Source organism: Terrapene carolina, unplaced genomic scaffold, assembly GCF_002925995.2.
Source record: "Terrapene carolina triunguis isolate 2854851 unplaced genomic scaffold, T_m_triunguis-2.0 Scaffold139, whole genome shotgun sequence".
Taxonomy (NCBI): Eukaryota; Metazoa; Chordata; order Testudines; family Emydidae; genus Terrapene; species Terrapene triunguis.
The window spans coordinates 11,016,584-11,031,685 of NW_020664490.1; the positions used below are offsets into that span (position 1 = coordinate 11,016,584).

At 44.0% G+C, this 15,102-nt stretch overlaps 1 protein-coding gene across 1 annotated transcript; it reads left to right on the plus strand.

Annotated features, from left to right (window-relative positions):
- The first annotated feature begins 4,176 nt into the window (after window positions 1-4,176).
- On the plus strand, window positions 4,177-14,712 carry LOC112121011 (cyclin-A1). The gene is made up of 9 exons (XM_024220141.1): window positions 4,177-4,221; window positions 5,295-5,471; window positions 8,109-8,352; window positions 9,635-9,759; window positions 10,438-10,661; window positions 11,279-11,483; window positions 12,372-12,485; window positions 13,905-14,038; window positions 14,482-14,712. Exons 2-9 carry the CDS (start codon window positions 5,319-5,321, stop codon window positions 14,531-14,533), a joined length of 1,251 nt encoding a protein of 416 aa, XP_024075909.1. The 5' UTR covers window positions 4,177-4,221; window positions 5,295-5,318; the 3' UTR covers window positions 14,534-14,712.
- The last annotated feature ends 390 nt before the right edge of the window (window positions 14,713-15,102 follow it).

The window sequence follows — 15,102 nt, forward strand, 5'->3', positions numbered from 1 at the left end:
AGATGCAGTGTCAGTGTAGACACTGCATTGCTTACATTGACTGTTGCTGCCTTTCAGAAGCCCTCCCACAATGCCCCACACTGACAGTTAAATCAGTACAATGCTCCTGGTGAGAATCTGCACTGCTGACACAAGGAGCATAGTGTGGAGATGCAAAAGGGATTTAATTACTGCTGTCGCTGTATGTCAAAGTAATTTAGATTGACTTAATTTGGTAGTGTAGATTTGCCCTAAGTGTCATTGAAAGTCAATGGGACTTAGAATCCTAATCATTTAGGTGCTTTGGAAATGTTAACATTTTACCTTTAGCCACCCAACTCCCATTCATTTCAAAATCAATTCTGAAAATATCAACTACTATATTTTAAGGTCAGGAGAGTGGTACCAACTATTTAAAATATAATTAAAAGCTGAACAGTGTTCATAATGATCCTGATATCTTAGAGTTGTAATAATGTTGTTAAAGTGTTGACTAGAGTGGGTTGAAAATTTTCTATCCACTGTTTTCCCCAATGGAAAATGTTTTTTCAAGAAAACCAGAAATGTTCACAAAAATATTAGTTTTGGTTAAGTTTTTTTAAAACAAACAAAAACCTCATTCTGGTAGGGGAAAAAAAACAACCACTTTCTCTCACGTCTTACTTTTTTTCCTCAGGAAAAAAGGAGCAAAATAAAGTTAAAAGTGTTCCCACAGCCCACTGAAATGAAACTAAATTGCCTGAAAATTTTCAATAATTTGCCATTTGTTTCAAAAACATTTATTAAAAAAATGAAATCTGCCACCAAAAATTTGCAACAAAATGACTGCTCTAGTGTTGACACATTTGGCTCAGAACCTGCAAAGACTCAAGCACATGCTTAACTTTACAGATCTATGTCATCCAATTAAAGTCAATGGAACTACTCACAGTGTGTAAAGTTAAGCACATGCTTAATCTTTACAGGATTGTGGTCTGTTTGCTTTTTCTCAAAGGAGAGACATTAAAAATTTGCATTAAAAGTATTTAAAGAAGCCTCCGAAGGTGGAATCTCTCCTGCTATGAAAGTCAGCATAGAACTGGTTATCTCAGGGTTCCAGATCACATTAAAGAAAAGGAGGGGACTCAACTGCAACTCATAGTGGTCCACCCTCTTCCTCTAGCACCAGTGACATGTATTTAATCTTTCCCTCTGATTGTTACAATGTTTCCCTCATACCATCCTGTGTACCCACCTAGCCTCTGAAAAGGACATAGAGTTCAAAAGATCCATACTCACTAAAGGAAAAATAACTCCACACAGTCTATGGATCAAATATTGACTTCATGTTTCTTACTTGCAAGACAACCAGGAGCACTACCATCAACATAGAAAAAAAGCCTAGCTGCTAACATTGCACCAAAATAAAAATTCAGAGCCTAGCACATTATGGATCATGAGCATTGCAAAAATCCAAGTGTAGCACCTGGAACCTGCTGGATCAGCAAAATTTTGGTCCCGAGCCCCTAAATTCTAATACCACCATAGAGAAAAAGTCGAGTTGCTCCTACTGTACTAAAAAATTTGGGAACTTGACACATTCCAGGGCAGGAGTGCCCCAAAAACCCAGATGCAGAAACTGGATCCTATAAAATCCATCCAAGTTTCAGCCCTTATCCAAATTCTATGAGATTAACAGAGAATAAGTGTACCTATTGTGATTGCACCCCAAACAAACAAATAAATAAATGCTTGATGCATTCTGGTACATGTAGTGCCTGGATCCATCTGTGTATCTTGGCAATTTCTGGTGTCAAACTCCTAATTGTACAACATAAATAGAAAATAAGGGGAACAACTCCTTCTTCACTGGAAAAATCTGACTCTTATCAATACTGGCCCAATATCACTGGAAAAACCTATATCTAGTACCTGGAGCCTGAGGGAACCTGCCAAATTTTAAACTCAAGCCCTGCGCCCCCCCCCCCCCCCCCCAATTCTACTGTCCAAATAGAGAGAAAAATGTAGCTGCTCCTAGTGAATCCTCAACTCGGGACCTTGTTACAAAGTGATGCAGCAGCACCACAAAAACATGTATCTGGCATCCCAAACCTGAAAATGCTACCAGCTAAACAAAAAAGGGCAGCTGCTCCATTTCCACTGCAAAAATCTAGACCCTGCTTCATCTCTGCTCAGCAGCCCCACCAAGACACATATCCAGCACCTGGAGCCTGCTGAATTATGCCACAAACCCCCAAATTGTACAGTCAAAATAGACAACACACATTGCTACTCCTCTTTGACCTGAAACATCCTGGCTCTGACACATCCCAGGGCAAAAACAATGCAAAAACGCATATCTTGCACCTGGATTCAACATTTTTGGGGGGGCACAAACCACTTAGTTTTACTGGAGAAATAGAGATCAAATATAATTGCTGTGAGGTCACTACAGAAATTTGATCTCTGATTCATCCTGGCACACAAAAGTTGAAAAATCCAAATACAGATTTGGATCCAGCGAGGTTTAGCCCATTTTTCTCCTATATCCCCAAATTTCTACCTTCTAGATAGACAGCACGTGTAGCCATGCTTTTCCATCAGATAAATCTGTATCCAATGCATTGGAATTTTCAAAGCAATCTGGGGGATTTTTAGATTTACATCTAACATTACAATGTGGTTTAAAGTTGATGGAAGATGTGCCTACCTCCTTAAGACTCCTTTGTACATCTCCACCAAGCGGTGATAAGCTAAAACCACATATTATGTGGTCATACACAGATACTAGACCAGTTCCATTGCAAAATTTAAATATTATACTATGACATTTGGATGCATCTAGAAAGTTCATATCATCAGATCTGGGTTCTTATGGCTATGCAGATGTACAATGCATAGGATACTTACTATACTGCTACATTTCACTATTGATGCTACATGTTTCTATTAAGACAATTCTGTTTAGATTTTTGCAGGGAAGTAGGTGCTGAGGTTAAAAATGAGCAGGATCCAGGTACCAGATATGTGTTTTCCAGTTCTGTTGGGTCAATAGGCATCAGGGTCTAGATCCGGGGTCGGCAACCTTTTAGAAGGGGTATGCCGAGTCTTCATTTATTCACTGTAATTTAAGGTTTCGCGTGCCAGAAAATTTTTTAACGTTTTCAGAAGGTCTCTTTCTCTAAGTCTATAATATATAACTAAACTATTGTTTTATGAAAAGTAAATAAGGTTTTTAAAATGTTTAAGAAGCTTCATTTAAAATTAAATTAAAATGCAGAGCCCCCCGGACCGGTGGCCAGGACCTGGGCAGTGTGAGTGCCACTGAAAATCAGCTCGGGTGCCGCCTTCAGCATGTGTGCCAGAGGTTGCCTACCCCTGGTCTAGATTTTACCAGTGATGCAGAAGACATTTACATTTGTTTCCTATTCAGATTGTATCATTTGGATTTGAGGGCCACAGTTGCAAATTTCAACTGGTTTTCGTTGCAGTACTCATGGACCGGATGCATGAAAGCCCATCATTGATGATTTTTTTTTTAATTATTGTGCAAAAGGAGTAGCACCAGTAATCTCTGGTGCCAAATGAGCGTGGGGCCTTGTGTGCTGTGGTTTATGGAAGGGAGCCGAAGGTGTGCGTGGGTCACTGCAGCTATTCCACGCGCCATTGGGGGGGGGGGGTCATTCTCCAATGGCTCGCACCGCTCCAGCTGGCAGCGGGTGACTGTACCTGGGAGAGCAGCTTCTCTCTGCTTGTGAGTCCCAGCTGGGGCTACTCAGCGGTGGGAGCAGCCCAGGGCGCCCTGCTTGGACCCGGCCTTCCGTGGGGGTCCCGGACTCCCGCGGCCGCGAGCCCCGATGCAGGGGACCCATCCTGCCCCCCTTGGAGCCAGTGGCCAACCCCCTGGGCGCCCCCCGCGCCGGGGCGGGGGCAGGCTGGCGCGGACCCCCGCGGCGGGCCGGGTCTCCATGGAGATCCCCCAGGGCCCCGGCACGGCCGCTGCGGTTGCCACGGGAGCCGCCGCCGGTCTCAGCTTCCAACGGGCCGGCACCAACAGCCGCGGGCGGGTTGAAAGTAATCAGCGCCCGCGCGGGAGGGGCTGCGCCGCCGCCTCCCCCGCCCCCGGGACGCGGCTACATAGGCTGGGCTGGGGGCAGCGGCGCGGCTCGGCGCCCTGGCTAGTCGCTGCCTGTCGGGCAAGGGGCGGCGGCAGGAGCAGCAGCAGCAGCAGAGGCGGGGTCTCCCCAGCTGCGGGGCTGGCGTGTAATGCCGAGCGCGGCGGGGCTCCCGGGGGCACTAGGGCGCGGTGGGCTCCTCGCAGGACCCCAGCAGCGGGTGGCGGCTCCTGCCGCTCGGACTCCAGCGTCCGCGGGGGCTCAGTGGGCGCTTGGCCCGGGCATTGCAGCCGGGGCTGTGGGGCTGGGGGTATAGGACCTCCTGGGAGCTCGCTTGCCTGTAACCCTCCCGCTCTGGGGACGTGGCTTCAGCGTGCTCTGCCCTAGTAGTATGCAAAGGCAAGGAGAGCCTCAGACCTGTGCATCAGGGAGCCCTCTGGCCTGGGTTACTGTAGGCGCTGGCTTTCAGTAGCCTCTTCCCTGGCATCCCTTGGGGGGAGGGATAGCTCAGTGGTTTGAGCATTGGCCTGCTAAACCCAGGGTTGTGAGTTCAATCCTTGAGGGGGCCATTTAGGGAACTGGGGTAAAAATCTGTCTGGGGATTGGTCCTGCTTTGAGCAGGGGGGTTGGACTAGATGACCTCCTGAGGTCCCTTCCAACCCTGATATTCTATGATTCTATCCCTGACCTCCTTTCCGCGCAATATTCCCCCTGGAGCTGGTGTCTTGCTCTGCTTCTCCGGAGCCGCAGCGCTTGTAGGGCGTTAGTGTCTTTCTAGAACTGCCTCTCCAGGGCTCCCAACAGGGAAGCAGAGGTTTTTTTGGGGTGGCATTAATGAAGGCAAGTCTGTCGCACTGTGAGTGTGGAAACAGACATACTGCTTATGAGTCACAGATTCTAATCTCAAAAAGGATCATTGTGATCATCTTGTCTGACCAATATAATGTAGGCCAGAGACCTCCACGAAATAATCCGTAGAGCGTATTTTTTAGAAAAAGATTTAAACCTTGTCAGTGATGGAGAATCCCCCATGACCCTTGGTAAATTGTTCCAGTGGTTAATGATGAGACCTAGAATCCTACGTTTAGAATAAGAAGCCGTCATGGGAGAGATCTGTGCTCCTTCTAGGAGGGGGAAGGGGAATCTGGACTGTTGTCTTTAGAGAGAAATTGGGGTGAACTTGCCTGAGATGACTAATATGCCATTCTCTTCTCTTCTTAGCTGTCAGCTGCTGACCTTGAAACAATGCATCACAACGATAAGAGTGGGATCTCCCAAGCTGGAAGTTGGGAGATCCGCCGGGTTGCAGCTGGGCCTTATTCCAACCAAAATCCCCCACAGAGGGCTGTGCTTGGGCTGCTGACTGAGAATGGGCAGTGCTTGAGGGCATGTGGCCAGGTAACTTTTGGGGGGTGAATCCCATTGCTTATTGTGGGGTTACACTGATAAGTGGCTGGCAAACACCCAAGGTGCCTTTTGTGCATGTGTGGATGATACTACTTAAGTCAGATATAGCTTGTGCGGTTGCCATGGAAGCTTTTCTTGTCTCCAAACAGATTTTGTCAAGGCCCCTGTTATTCCAGCACTGGGTTTCTTCTTACTATGCATCTTAACCAGAGACAATGAGGAGGAACTATGACTGTTTTTTCCTTACCTAAATTGAGTGTTTCTCTAAACCTAGTTCATCTTTTTTTAAACCTTACTTTTGTGAACTGATATGTAAACCGTCACGGGCATTGCTGTGAATGTTGGTAAACCGGAGTTTAAAACATACGTGCAAAACAGGTATCTAAAAGTCTGACTGATCAGGACATATTTAAGTATGTATATACCTAACCTGACTTCATTTCTCCTCTTTTTCCCCCCTCCCTCCCCAAAAAGTGACAAAAGCCTGATAAATGACCTGACCCTCAGCTTGCACTGGAGGGACACAATACCAACTCTGGCAATTTTATTGCAAATATCATGGTTTTTGGTGTCTTATTTACAGCCCTAGCTCCTGGAATCCTGTGATTACTTGAGACTCTCGGTTCAGCTCTTTTATCCTTAAATTCTAGCTCACAGGGTTGCAGAAACAAGCTTGAAAATGTGGCCCAAGTGCAACTTAAAGGCTCAAACTAGAAGGCAAATAAAAAGAACCCAGAATTTATTACCTCTTGACCTTTTTTTAAGGTCATTTCATGATTTCTTTTTTGAATGCTTGGGGCTGACAGTACTAGGTTTGCAATATGGAATTTGGCTAACACACATGATTTGCTTGTGTCTCAATATTTCATCCAGATCACACATGGGATTTAAAAGGGTAGTGCTTCAATCCCTGTTCAGTTAGCAGAGCTTTTTGAGGAGGTTATGGCTAGCTAGTATTCTACAGTGTGGCCCTACTGACCATTTCTCCTCTGCTCTAACTTGGAGCCCAGCTTTAAGTAATGTTTCTGGAGGGGGAGGGACTGTTAAGTGGCTTCTCTTTGCCCCTGGCCTATGGAATGTAGGGCTCAGTGGAAATGTATATGCCCCTTAACTGCCAATTACTGCTCAAAGGTTCCGTGGCTTCGGTATATGGCTCCTACAGTGTGTTGATATGGTGGCAATCATTCAGAGAGCAAGTATTCCTTTTGGGATAGCCTTTTTTCTTGGTTTCCCTCATTCTTCAGAATAAATTTAGGTGCCAGAGCCATTATGCAGATTTTAATCTGGTTAGCATGACTCTACTGTGTCATAGACTGGAATGGTCCTTGCATGTATAGTAGTTGCTACTCCTGTGCAAACCTCTTTTGAGGAAAGCAGTCCAGTGGGATTAGAGTAATAGATTACCATTTAAAGGTGGTAATCCTTAGAGTACATCTGGTATTGTGCAATAAAAACAGACCCTTTCCCCCCCATCGTCTTCAGATCTGAGTGTCTAAAGCCAGGCTCCTAAATAAAGGAACCTGGCTACAGAAGTTTGGCATACCCACAAATTCCACTGAAGCCAAATGCGGGTTGTAGGGGCTCAACATCTCTGAAAAGCTCTTATTTGAGTCACTGCAACTGCAGCTCTTATTGACATGGTGGGATTTGTGATTGCTCAATATTCTGAAAATTGGCCCTCTTTCATTTCAGAGCCTGACTTTGACCAAAGCTTTTTCAAATCTCAGTGCCTAATGTATTGCTGAAAGACATGACTTATGATGCACTTAATACAGCGTATGCTCATTGGGGGCTGCAAGCTCTTACCTCATGTTCATGGGATGAACAGACGAACTACTTGCCCAGTTCAAAACCTTCACTAAAGACCTGGACTAAACTCTAATCCACTTGTGCAGTTCACTGACATACTCACTAGAATTATAAGAAACTTTTGCTAGCTTTCATCTATTCTACAGGCTTGCTCTTGACTATTGGCGGTCCAGAAAGACTGATATGACCCTTATAAAAGGCTTTTATTAGCTTTTTCAATACAAAATCCAGTTTTTTTTCTGAAAACTATACTCTTAAAATTACCTCTTGCGACATAGGGCTTAGCATTAGTATACATATCTAAAAACCATTTTAACAACCTTAATATCAAATTATAAAAGACTGCTTTAAACTCTTAATGCAGCTCTTGTTTTCTTCAGCAAGCTAAGGTAACAAGTGTTGGGCTGCATTTAATGTTGGTAGTTCTCAACATGAATAAATTGAACTGTAGCTCAGAGCTTATAATTACAGTTGGCATTTCAGCAGAATTGCTCAGGCTGGCCATCTTGCAGATGAATGTTTGACACTAGCAATATAAGATTATTCAAGACTGAACCTGGCTTATTAAACTGGAAGATAGATAATTCTCCATGTAGCACAAATGTCCATCATTACAGCAAGATGGCAGTAAGCAGAATTTCCTAAATGCCAGTTCTAATGGCAAGCTTTGTTTCCACTAATGTTCAGTTTATTGATGCAAGTGCTTGCAGTCTGCAGTGCTAAGGAAAATGGGTGGCTTTCCTCTAAAAATATTAATTGCACTGTTTCTGTTTGTACCTAAATCTCTTCCTACAGGTTTAATCTGTACTTTATTTTCAGGGTACCACAATAGTCAGACGCTTCTCTGGCTCTGAAAATGCTTTCCCTCCATCTGGAAAGAATACATTGCCCAGCTGTATGGTCAATGTAACATCTAAGCAAGGGTTTGCTATATATGTAGATGAACCAGAGCAGAAAGACAGATGCAGCTGCACAGTTGTAGAAGAGGTGGAACCTAGCCTGTGTGAAGTGGATACTAGCACAATGAAACCCAATATTCATCTGCTGTTGGATTTGAGTACAGGTAACTGTCACTGCTCAAAATATTGCTTGTAACATTAATCTCATACATGAAGTGGTTGGCTTTTTTAACAAAAGTAAACTTGTCTAAATTGTTGGACCATATCAGGGAATTTTTGTATTAGAACCATAAAGTGTATGTGTATAACAAGTCTGAGGCCAAGAGAGACAAGGGGTAAGATTGAATTCAATTGAATTCCCCACAGCTTAGGCCTCTTGCTTTTCCATTTCTGTGTCTCTCCTTTTCTGTGAGAAACATGCAAGGCCAAACTGCTAATTGTGTTAACACATCCTAAGACAGAAAGTCTGTTCTCAAAAAGGAATCAGGCTTTGCAAAAACAACTGTAATTGTTCTTCGAAACAGAACACGGCTTTTAACTTGTTTGCTATGTATGTTAAAGTTTAAGTAGATTTGCAACATCCTGAGAATTGTTAGAAGTTAAAAGCGATAGTGAAGTAATAAGTAATGAATCTATGTTAAAATAGAGGATGTATGTGAATGGATGCTTGATTTAGATAAAGGATAAATTTTTTTTAGATAAAGGATGAATGGTCAGGGAAGTGCCAGCCTAAGAATTACAACCCCAGTCTCGATTGGCCGAAGAATGCGTAGACTAGAGATAACTGGATGACCCCCGGAGGGCAGGCCGGAATCCACCCAAGTGCCCCCCTGGATGGAGGGCTGAAGACTCCGAAGAACAAGATAACACTCAGCCATCAGGGATGTGCCACCTACTAATTGATGATCACCTCAAACAAACATCAGCAGGATGAAGCAATTCCCATAGACTTGTATAAGGACAAAATCCTATAAGAACAGACTCTAAAGACTGAAAACTTTTGAGTCTGGTTCTGCAACCACCCTCCAGGAGCATCGGATGTGCATCTGACAAGGACTCAGCTCCACCCTCGTGTGCAGGCTACCTGGCCAGTACTCTGCCATGAGCAACCTCTAGGCTGGTAACTATAACAACTGTGCAGAACTTGTATGAATGAGTGTGTGAATGAATAAGGAATGGTAGTGAAATAATATTAAGTTGCATATCCTGATTTCTCACTCTTTCTCTGTATTTACAATAAACCTGGCATTTTTTGCCTCATCCCTCTTATAAGATTCGGTTGGTATTATTTTATTAGTTTAACATAATTATCTGTAGATTACTTGTTCATATAAATGTGATTGAATCTTGTACTGCCAGAAAATCGGCAGGATAAGTTGAAAGGAAAAATGTCCCATCTAAATGTCTTGTTGGATGCCTTATGTAATAAGAATCCTGATTGTGCAGGTTCTCCTATGTTGGTGGATACATCATTGCAGTCACAACATGAAGTTCATGTGGATAACATCGTGGATGTAATGAATGTGGGAGACTATGCAGAAGACATTCATCAGTATCTTAGAGAAGCTGAAGTGAGTGGCTTTCACAAGCCTATAATGTCAATGTTTCCTTGACCCTACATGTACTGGCAACACTTACCTCTTAGATGTAGATTGCCACTCTTAAAGTATTGCTGCTTTCAGATTCTCTGGTTGTCATTTAGCATCTCTTTACTGCCTTCATTCTCTTTAACAAAGCATTCTCAGTAAGCTCCTTGTGTTGCTGGCCAAGGTCCAAGCAGGAGGTAGTGAGAGAAGATTCTTCTAAAATGCAGGACTGCTTTGACTCTAGCTCCTCTCTCAGATGAAATGTGTAACTGAGCTTTTCTGGGGTGAAGAGACTTTCAACAGCTCTTGAGAAACTATTTATCAGGTTGAGAGTAAGAGAGTATGGCAAAAAAGGCTGTAGCAATCTGAGGAGGTGGTGGTTACCTGCGGCTCCTACCCGCACCAGAGTAGTGCTCCCCTCCAAAGCTCCTACTATACGCTAGCTTTTACACTGTGCTAGATCTTCCTCAATTACAGTTGTCAAACTTCATGATTAACTTTTGTCACTGAATTCAGTACAGCTCTCCACTCACTGATGGTGGGAATCGGTAATGGTCTTAATATATTGACCATCAGTGAGAATAATTGCTTACACCATTGATATGGCAACAGTTGTTGTTCTTATAATGTCCTAATTACTGAACCTCCAATCTTTCCAAACAGATAAGGTACAGGCCAAAACCATATTACATGCGAAAGCAGCCAGACATCACCTCAGGGATGCGTGCAATCTTGGTGGACTGGCTGGTGGAAGTTGGGCAAGAATACAAACTTCGTACTGAAACACTGTACCTAGCTGTCAACTTTCTGGACAGGTTTCTTTCCTGCATGTCTGTCCTCAGAGGGAAGCTGCAGCTTGTGGGAACAGCAGCAATTCTTCTGGCTGCGTAAGTGTTCTTTGTTGCCTACTGAAGTCTTGACAGACAAACTTCTTGTGGGAAAAGACCTCTTCCTCTCATTTAGCGGTTGAAACTAAAATCTATTCTGAAGAGTTGTGCTGGTTCTGACAACACAAACCTTGTCGTGGTAAGAGCATGTTCATTTAAAAACAAATTATCATTCTACTTAATTCACAAACTCCTCTTACTGATTTTGAACATGGACTAAACCAAAACTTATTTTGTCTGGACCATATTGTATCACTTGGACTTTTGGCTCTTAAAGCTTAAGCTTCTTAACTTCAATGTGAATTCTGTTCAAAAAATGGTACAACGTGGCATCTTGCATAATATGGTTCTTAAGGAGGCAGTCTAATGTCTGTAAATGCTGCCCTGTTTGTATAGTCAATCTAAAAAGGACTTGTAGGCAAGAGCTGAATGTATTAAGCTGTCAAAAGGTACCATGTGTGTTACAGGATATGCCTAGGTGGGGGTTGAAGTCTGTGAATCTTCTTGGATGAAGGTGGACCCATATGCTCATCCCAGCACTGACTCTTACAAGCCTTTCTTTCTGATTGAAACTTCCAACTTTATAAACTTAATGAACTTTTTGCACTCCTTTTTAGGAAATATGAAGAGATCTACCCTCCGGAGATAGAGGAGTTTGTGTATATAACAGATGATACTTACACAAAGAGACAGCTATTAAGAATGGAACATCTGCTCCTGAAAGTACTGGCTTTTGACTTGACAGTACCAACTATCAACCAATTTCTCCTTCAGTATTTACAAAGACATGGAGTCTCTGTCAGGACAGAGAACTTTGCAAGGGTATGTGTTACTGTCTTCCCACAGCCTTAAAGGAGTGTGATTGCTAAAGCAGGAACATGTGGGGGGTGGAGATGTGGGAACTTTCAGACTCTGTTTACTCTCAGGAGCATCCTCTTGATTGGAAAACACCTACCATAGGGAACATGCTGAGGGTGCTTGCCTATCAAACATGACTAACACCCTGATAAACCAGTACCCTAACTGGAGATTGCATAAAGTGCAGGCCTGGTAACAGTGCACAGCACAGGAATTAAATCTAAACCTAATAGCAAAGTCTGTTGCGCTGCTTGCTTTCCAAAACTACAGCTTTACACTGTCTATATTGATAGTACATATATAGTGGTAGAGCCCAGAGGCCCCAACAAAGATCAGGGCCCTGCCATGCTAACCACTGACTGTACCAATATAATATAGCTCTACAGGACATATCCTTTCACTATCCATGTAAAGGACAAAGGGTAAAAGAAAGCAAGTCTTATTCCCACTGTCACAGATGGGGGAGCTGAGGCGCACAAACTAACTTGCCTGGGGCCATATAAGAAGCCTGTGATAGAGCTGAAAACAAACCCAGGCCTCCTGAGTCCCAGTCCAGTGCCTTGACCACAAGACTGCCCAGCTGTCACTCAACTAACTGGTATCTCTCTAAAAGGTGACTTCTGGCCCCATTGAAGATCATTGTAGAACTCCTGTTGACTCCAGTGAGGGCAGGATTTCACCCTAACTTTCTAAACCGATAAAACAGCTTTCAAACAGAGTATATAATGATCCACTGTTCTCCAAAACTGTGCTGGAAAGATAACCAATGCTTCTTTAGAGCACACTGAATTGATCCCACTGTATACACAGAGGTCTATTTGAAAGTAACTTTTGCAAACTTCTTTTGCCTAGTATGTAGCAGAGTTGAGTCTCCTGGAAGCTGATCCATTTCTGAAGTACCTTCCTTCACAAACTGCTGCAGCAGCTTACTGTCTAGCAAATTACACTGTGAACAGGCATTTGTGGGTAAGCTGTTAATTATCTGAGGTGCTGTGGAACTGGGGGTTTCCTACATCTACAGGTTCAGACTTGAGTGGAAAGAATCTCCACTCCACATAGTATGAACTAGCAGATCTCTTGGGAGGGTTCTAGTTCAACTAAACAGGCTTTTCCACTGGCACACAGTTAATATCTAGCTCAGAGGTGGGCAAACTACCGCCCGCAGGCCACATCCAGCCCACGGGACCCTCCTGCCTGGCCCCTGAGCTCCTGGCTGGGCAGCTAGCCCCCAGCCCCTCCCCCGCAGCCATGCCGCCACACGGGCAGCACTCTGGGTGGTGGGGCTGCACGCTCATGCTGGGCAGCGCAGCAGTGTGTTTGGCTCCAGCCGGGAGGCGCGGCTCCAGACATGCTGCTCTGAGCAGCATGGTAAGGGGGCTGGGGTGGGGGGGTTGGATATGGGGCAGTCAGGGGGCAGTTGGATGGGGCAGAGGTTTGGGGGGGGCAGGGAACAGGGGATTGGATAGGGGGTGGGGTCCCAGGGGGCCTGTCAGGGGGAAGGGGTGTGGCTAAGGGTCAGGGCAGTGAGGGGACAGGGAGCAGGGGGTCAGTTAGGGGCAGGGGTCCCAGGAGGGGTTGGTCAGGGGACAAGGAGCGAGGTGGGGGGGTTGAATGGGTGGGGAGGTTCTGAGGGGGGCAGAAAGTGGGAGGGGGTGGGGGGCAGGCTGTTTGGGGGGCACAGCCTTCCCTACCCAACCCTCCATACAGTTTCGCACCCTGATGTGGCCCTTGGGCCGAAAAGTTTGCTCACCCCTGATCTAGCTAGTCAAAGACTTGCTCCTCTCTTCCATCTAGAACTTCTGCACAGGCAGGAACAATACTTTGGCCACTGGCTGAGACTAACTTGTTATGGTACACAGTCCTAATGAGACTCATCATATAATTAACCATCTTGTCAATGTATTGATCCCACCCTATAAAAAACTGATAGACTGGCCTCTCTGCAACTGTCTTTGTGTTGGGGGGGAGAAGAATCTTAGTGCACATGGTTTTATCCAAATACCAGTCTTATTGGTATTTGCCTATGTGCTGTAGGAATTATTTCATTTGGTGGTAATGGTAGGGAACACTAGTCAGAACTGGTGAAAGACACCAGCAAGCATTCTGTCTGCATCAGAAGGAGCTTCTTGTCAGCCTTCTCTGCTGTAGTAAAGACCTAAAGTGGACATTGATGCTAGGATGCATCTGGGATATTGAGAGGGCTCACATCCTCTATGGTGACTGCTATGGGATCTCACTTCAGCAGCAAAATAGTTGCATCTGTCCATCTAAGTATTCAGCAGAAATGTGACTTGCTTCTTGACAGAGGGCCTCTACCAAAATCTGGAAGACACAGTACCTAACCAAATGCAATAATGTACAGTAATTCTTTTCTCTACTGATCAGCCAGAAACACTTGCTGCATTCACTGGGTATTCGCTAAGCGAGATAGTGCCTTGTCTGAGTGATCTACATAAAGCATGCCTTGATGCTTCTCATCGACCACAGCAAGCAATTAGAGAGAAATACAAGCTGTCAAAGTAAGTTCTTAAGACACTAAATGCCTTCTGTTTGGCTCCAAACGACAGCAGGGATTAAAATTGGCCAAATTTCCTCAACTGATGCAAATCATGCTGTTCTAATCAATGGAGCTATGCTATGGGAGGTCCTATGTGCAAGCTATTTAATCAAAAGTTTCTACATAACTGGTAGTCCTATCTAGTAGCTCCCCTAACAAGGTAGTAGCTGATACTAACTACACATGTCTTGAAGGTTGAAGTGATCTTAATAGTAAGAACTGTTCTTCTTATAAGAGCAATCTTATAATCTAGACATAGCCATAACTCTGTATTTCAGATTTGCATGGTGCTGAAGCACTCAGCAGCTGAAACCCAAATCATTCATGTACCTCAAGTAGGGTTTCCTACTAACAAGATGTCAGTTAAATAACTTGTAACTAACTAGCTGCTTGTTTCTATTGCAGGTACATGCATATATCCTTTATGGAGCCACCAGCAGTTCTTCCTCTGCAATAAATGCCAGTGAACCAACACACTAACTAAAATCGAAGCACTTGCTTCCTGATCAACAGAGTTGGTCTTACATTTTTATAGGGCACTGCAGGTCATGTGTCAGTAACCATGATGCTTATTGTTTTAGCTGACATTTTTAAATATGATTTTTTACAAGGACTCTAGACTAGTTTTAATGTAAACGAAAAGCACTTTTAATAAATATCTTGCCTTATGAATGTCTCTAGCTTCACTTGTCTAAGCTTTAACTTACTAAGAATTGTGGTGGATTCTCCATCTTTGGCACCTCTTTAAATCAATATTGGGTGAATTTCTGTTTGAACTGGAGCATCTTAGGAAAAAAACTCAGAAATCCTATGGCCTGTGTTCGACAGGAGGTCAGACTGGATTATCATAATAGTCCTTGTGGCCTTATAACCTATAAATCTTATCTAGATCCCAAAATGGGTTGTGAATCAAGAGGAGAAACTGTATTGACTCTTACCATAAATTAATATAATAGCTGCCCTGCAGATCTTGCAGTCAATCTGTCATTTGAGTCTTGTTTCAAACAATAGGGAGGATAGCAAAGG

Bases quoted from the DNA above. Each gene is read 5' to 3' on its own strand.
- LOC112121011 (XM_024220141.1), top strand. From the start codon at position 5,319: ATGCATCACAACGATAAGAGTGGGATCTCCCAAGCTGGAAGTTGGGAG. The intron at 5,472-8,108 runs GTAACTTTTGGG...CTTTATTTTCAG, and splicing joins GCTTGAGGGCATGTGGCCAG to GGTACCACAATAGTCAGACG. The intron at 10,662-11,278 runs GTAAGTGTTCTT...ACTCCTTTTTAG, and splicing joins GCAGCAATTCTTCTGGCTGC to GAAATATGAAGAGATCTACC.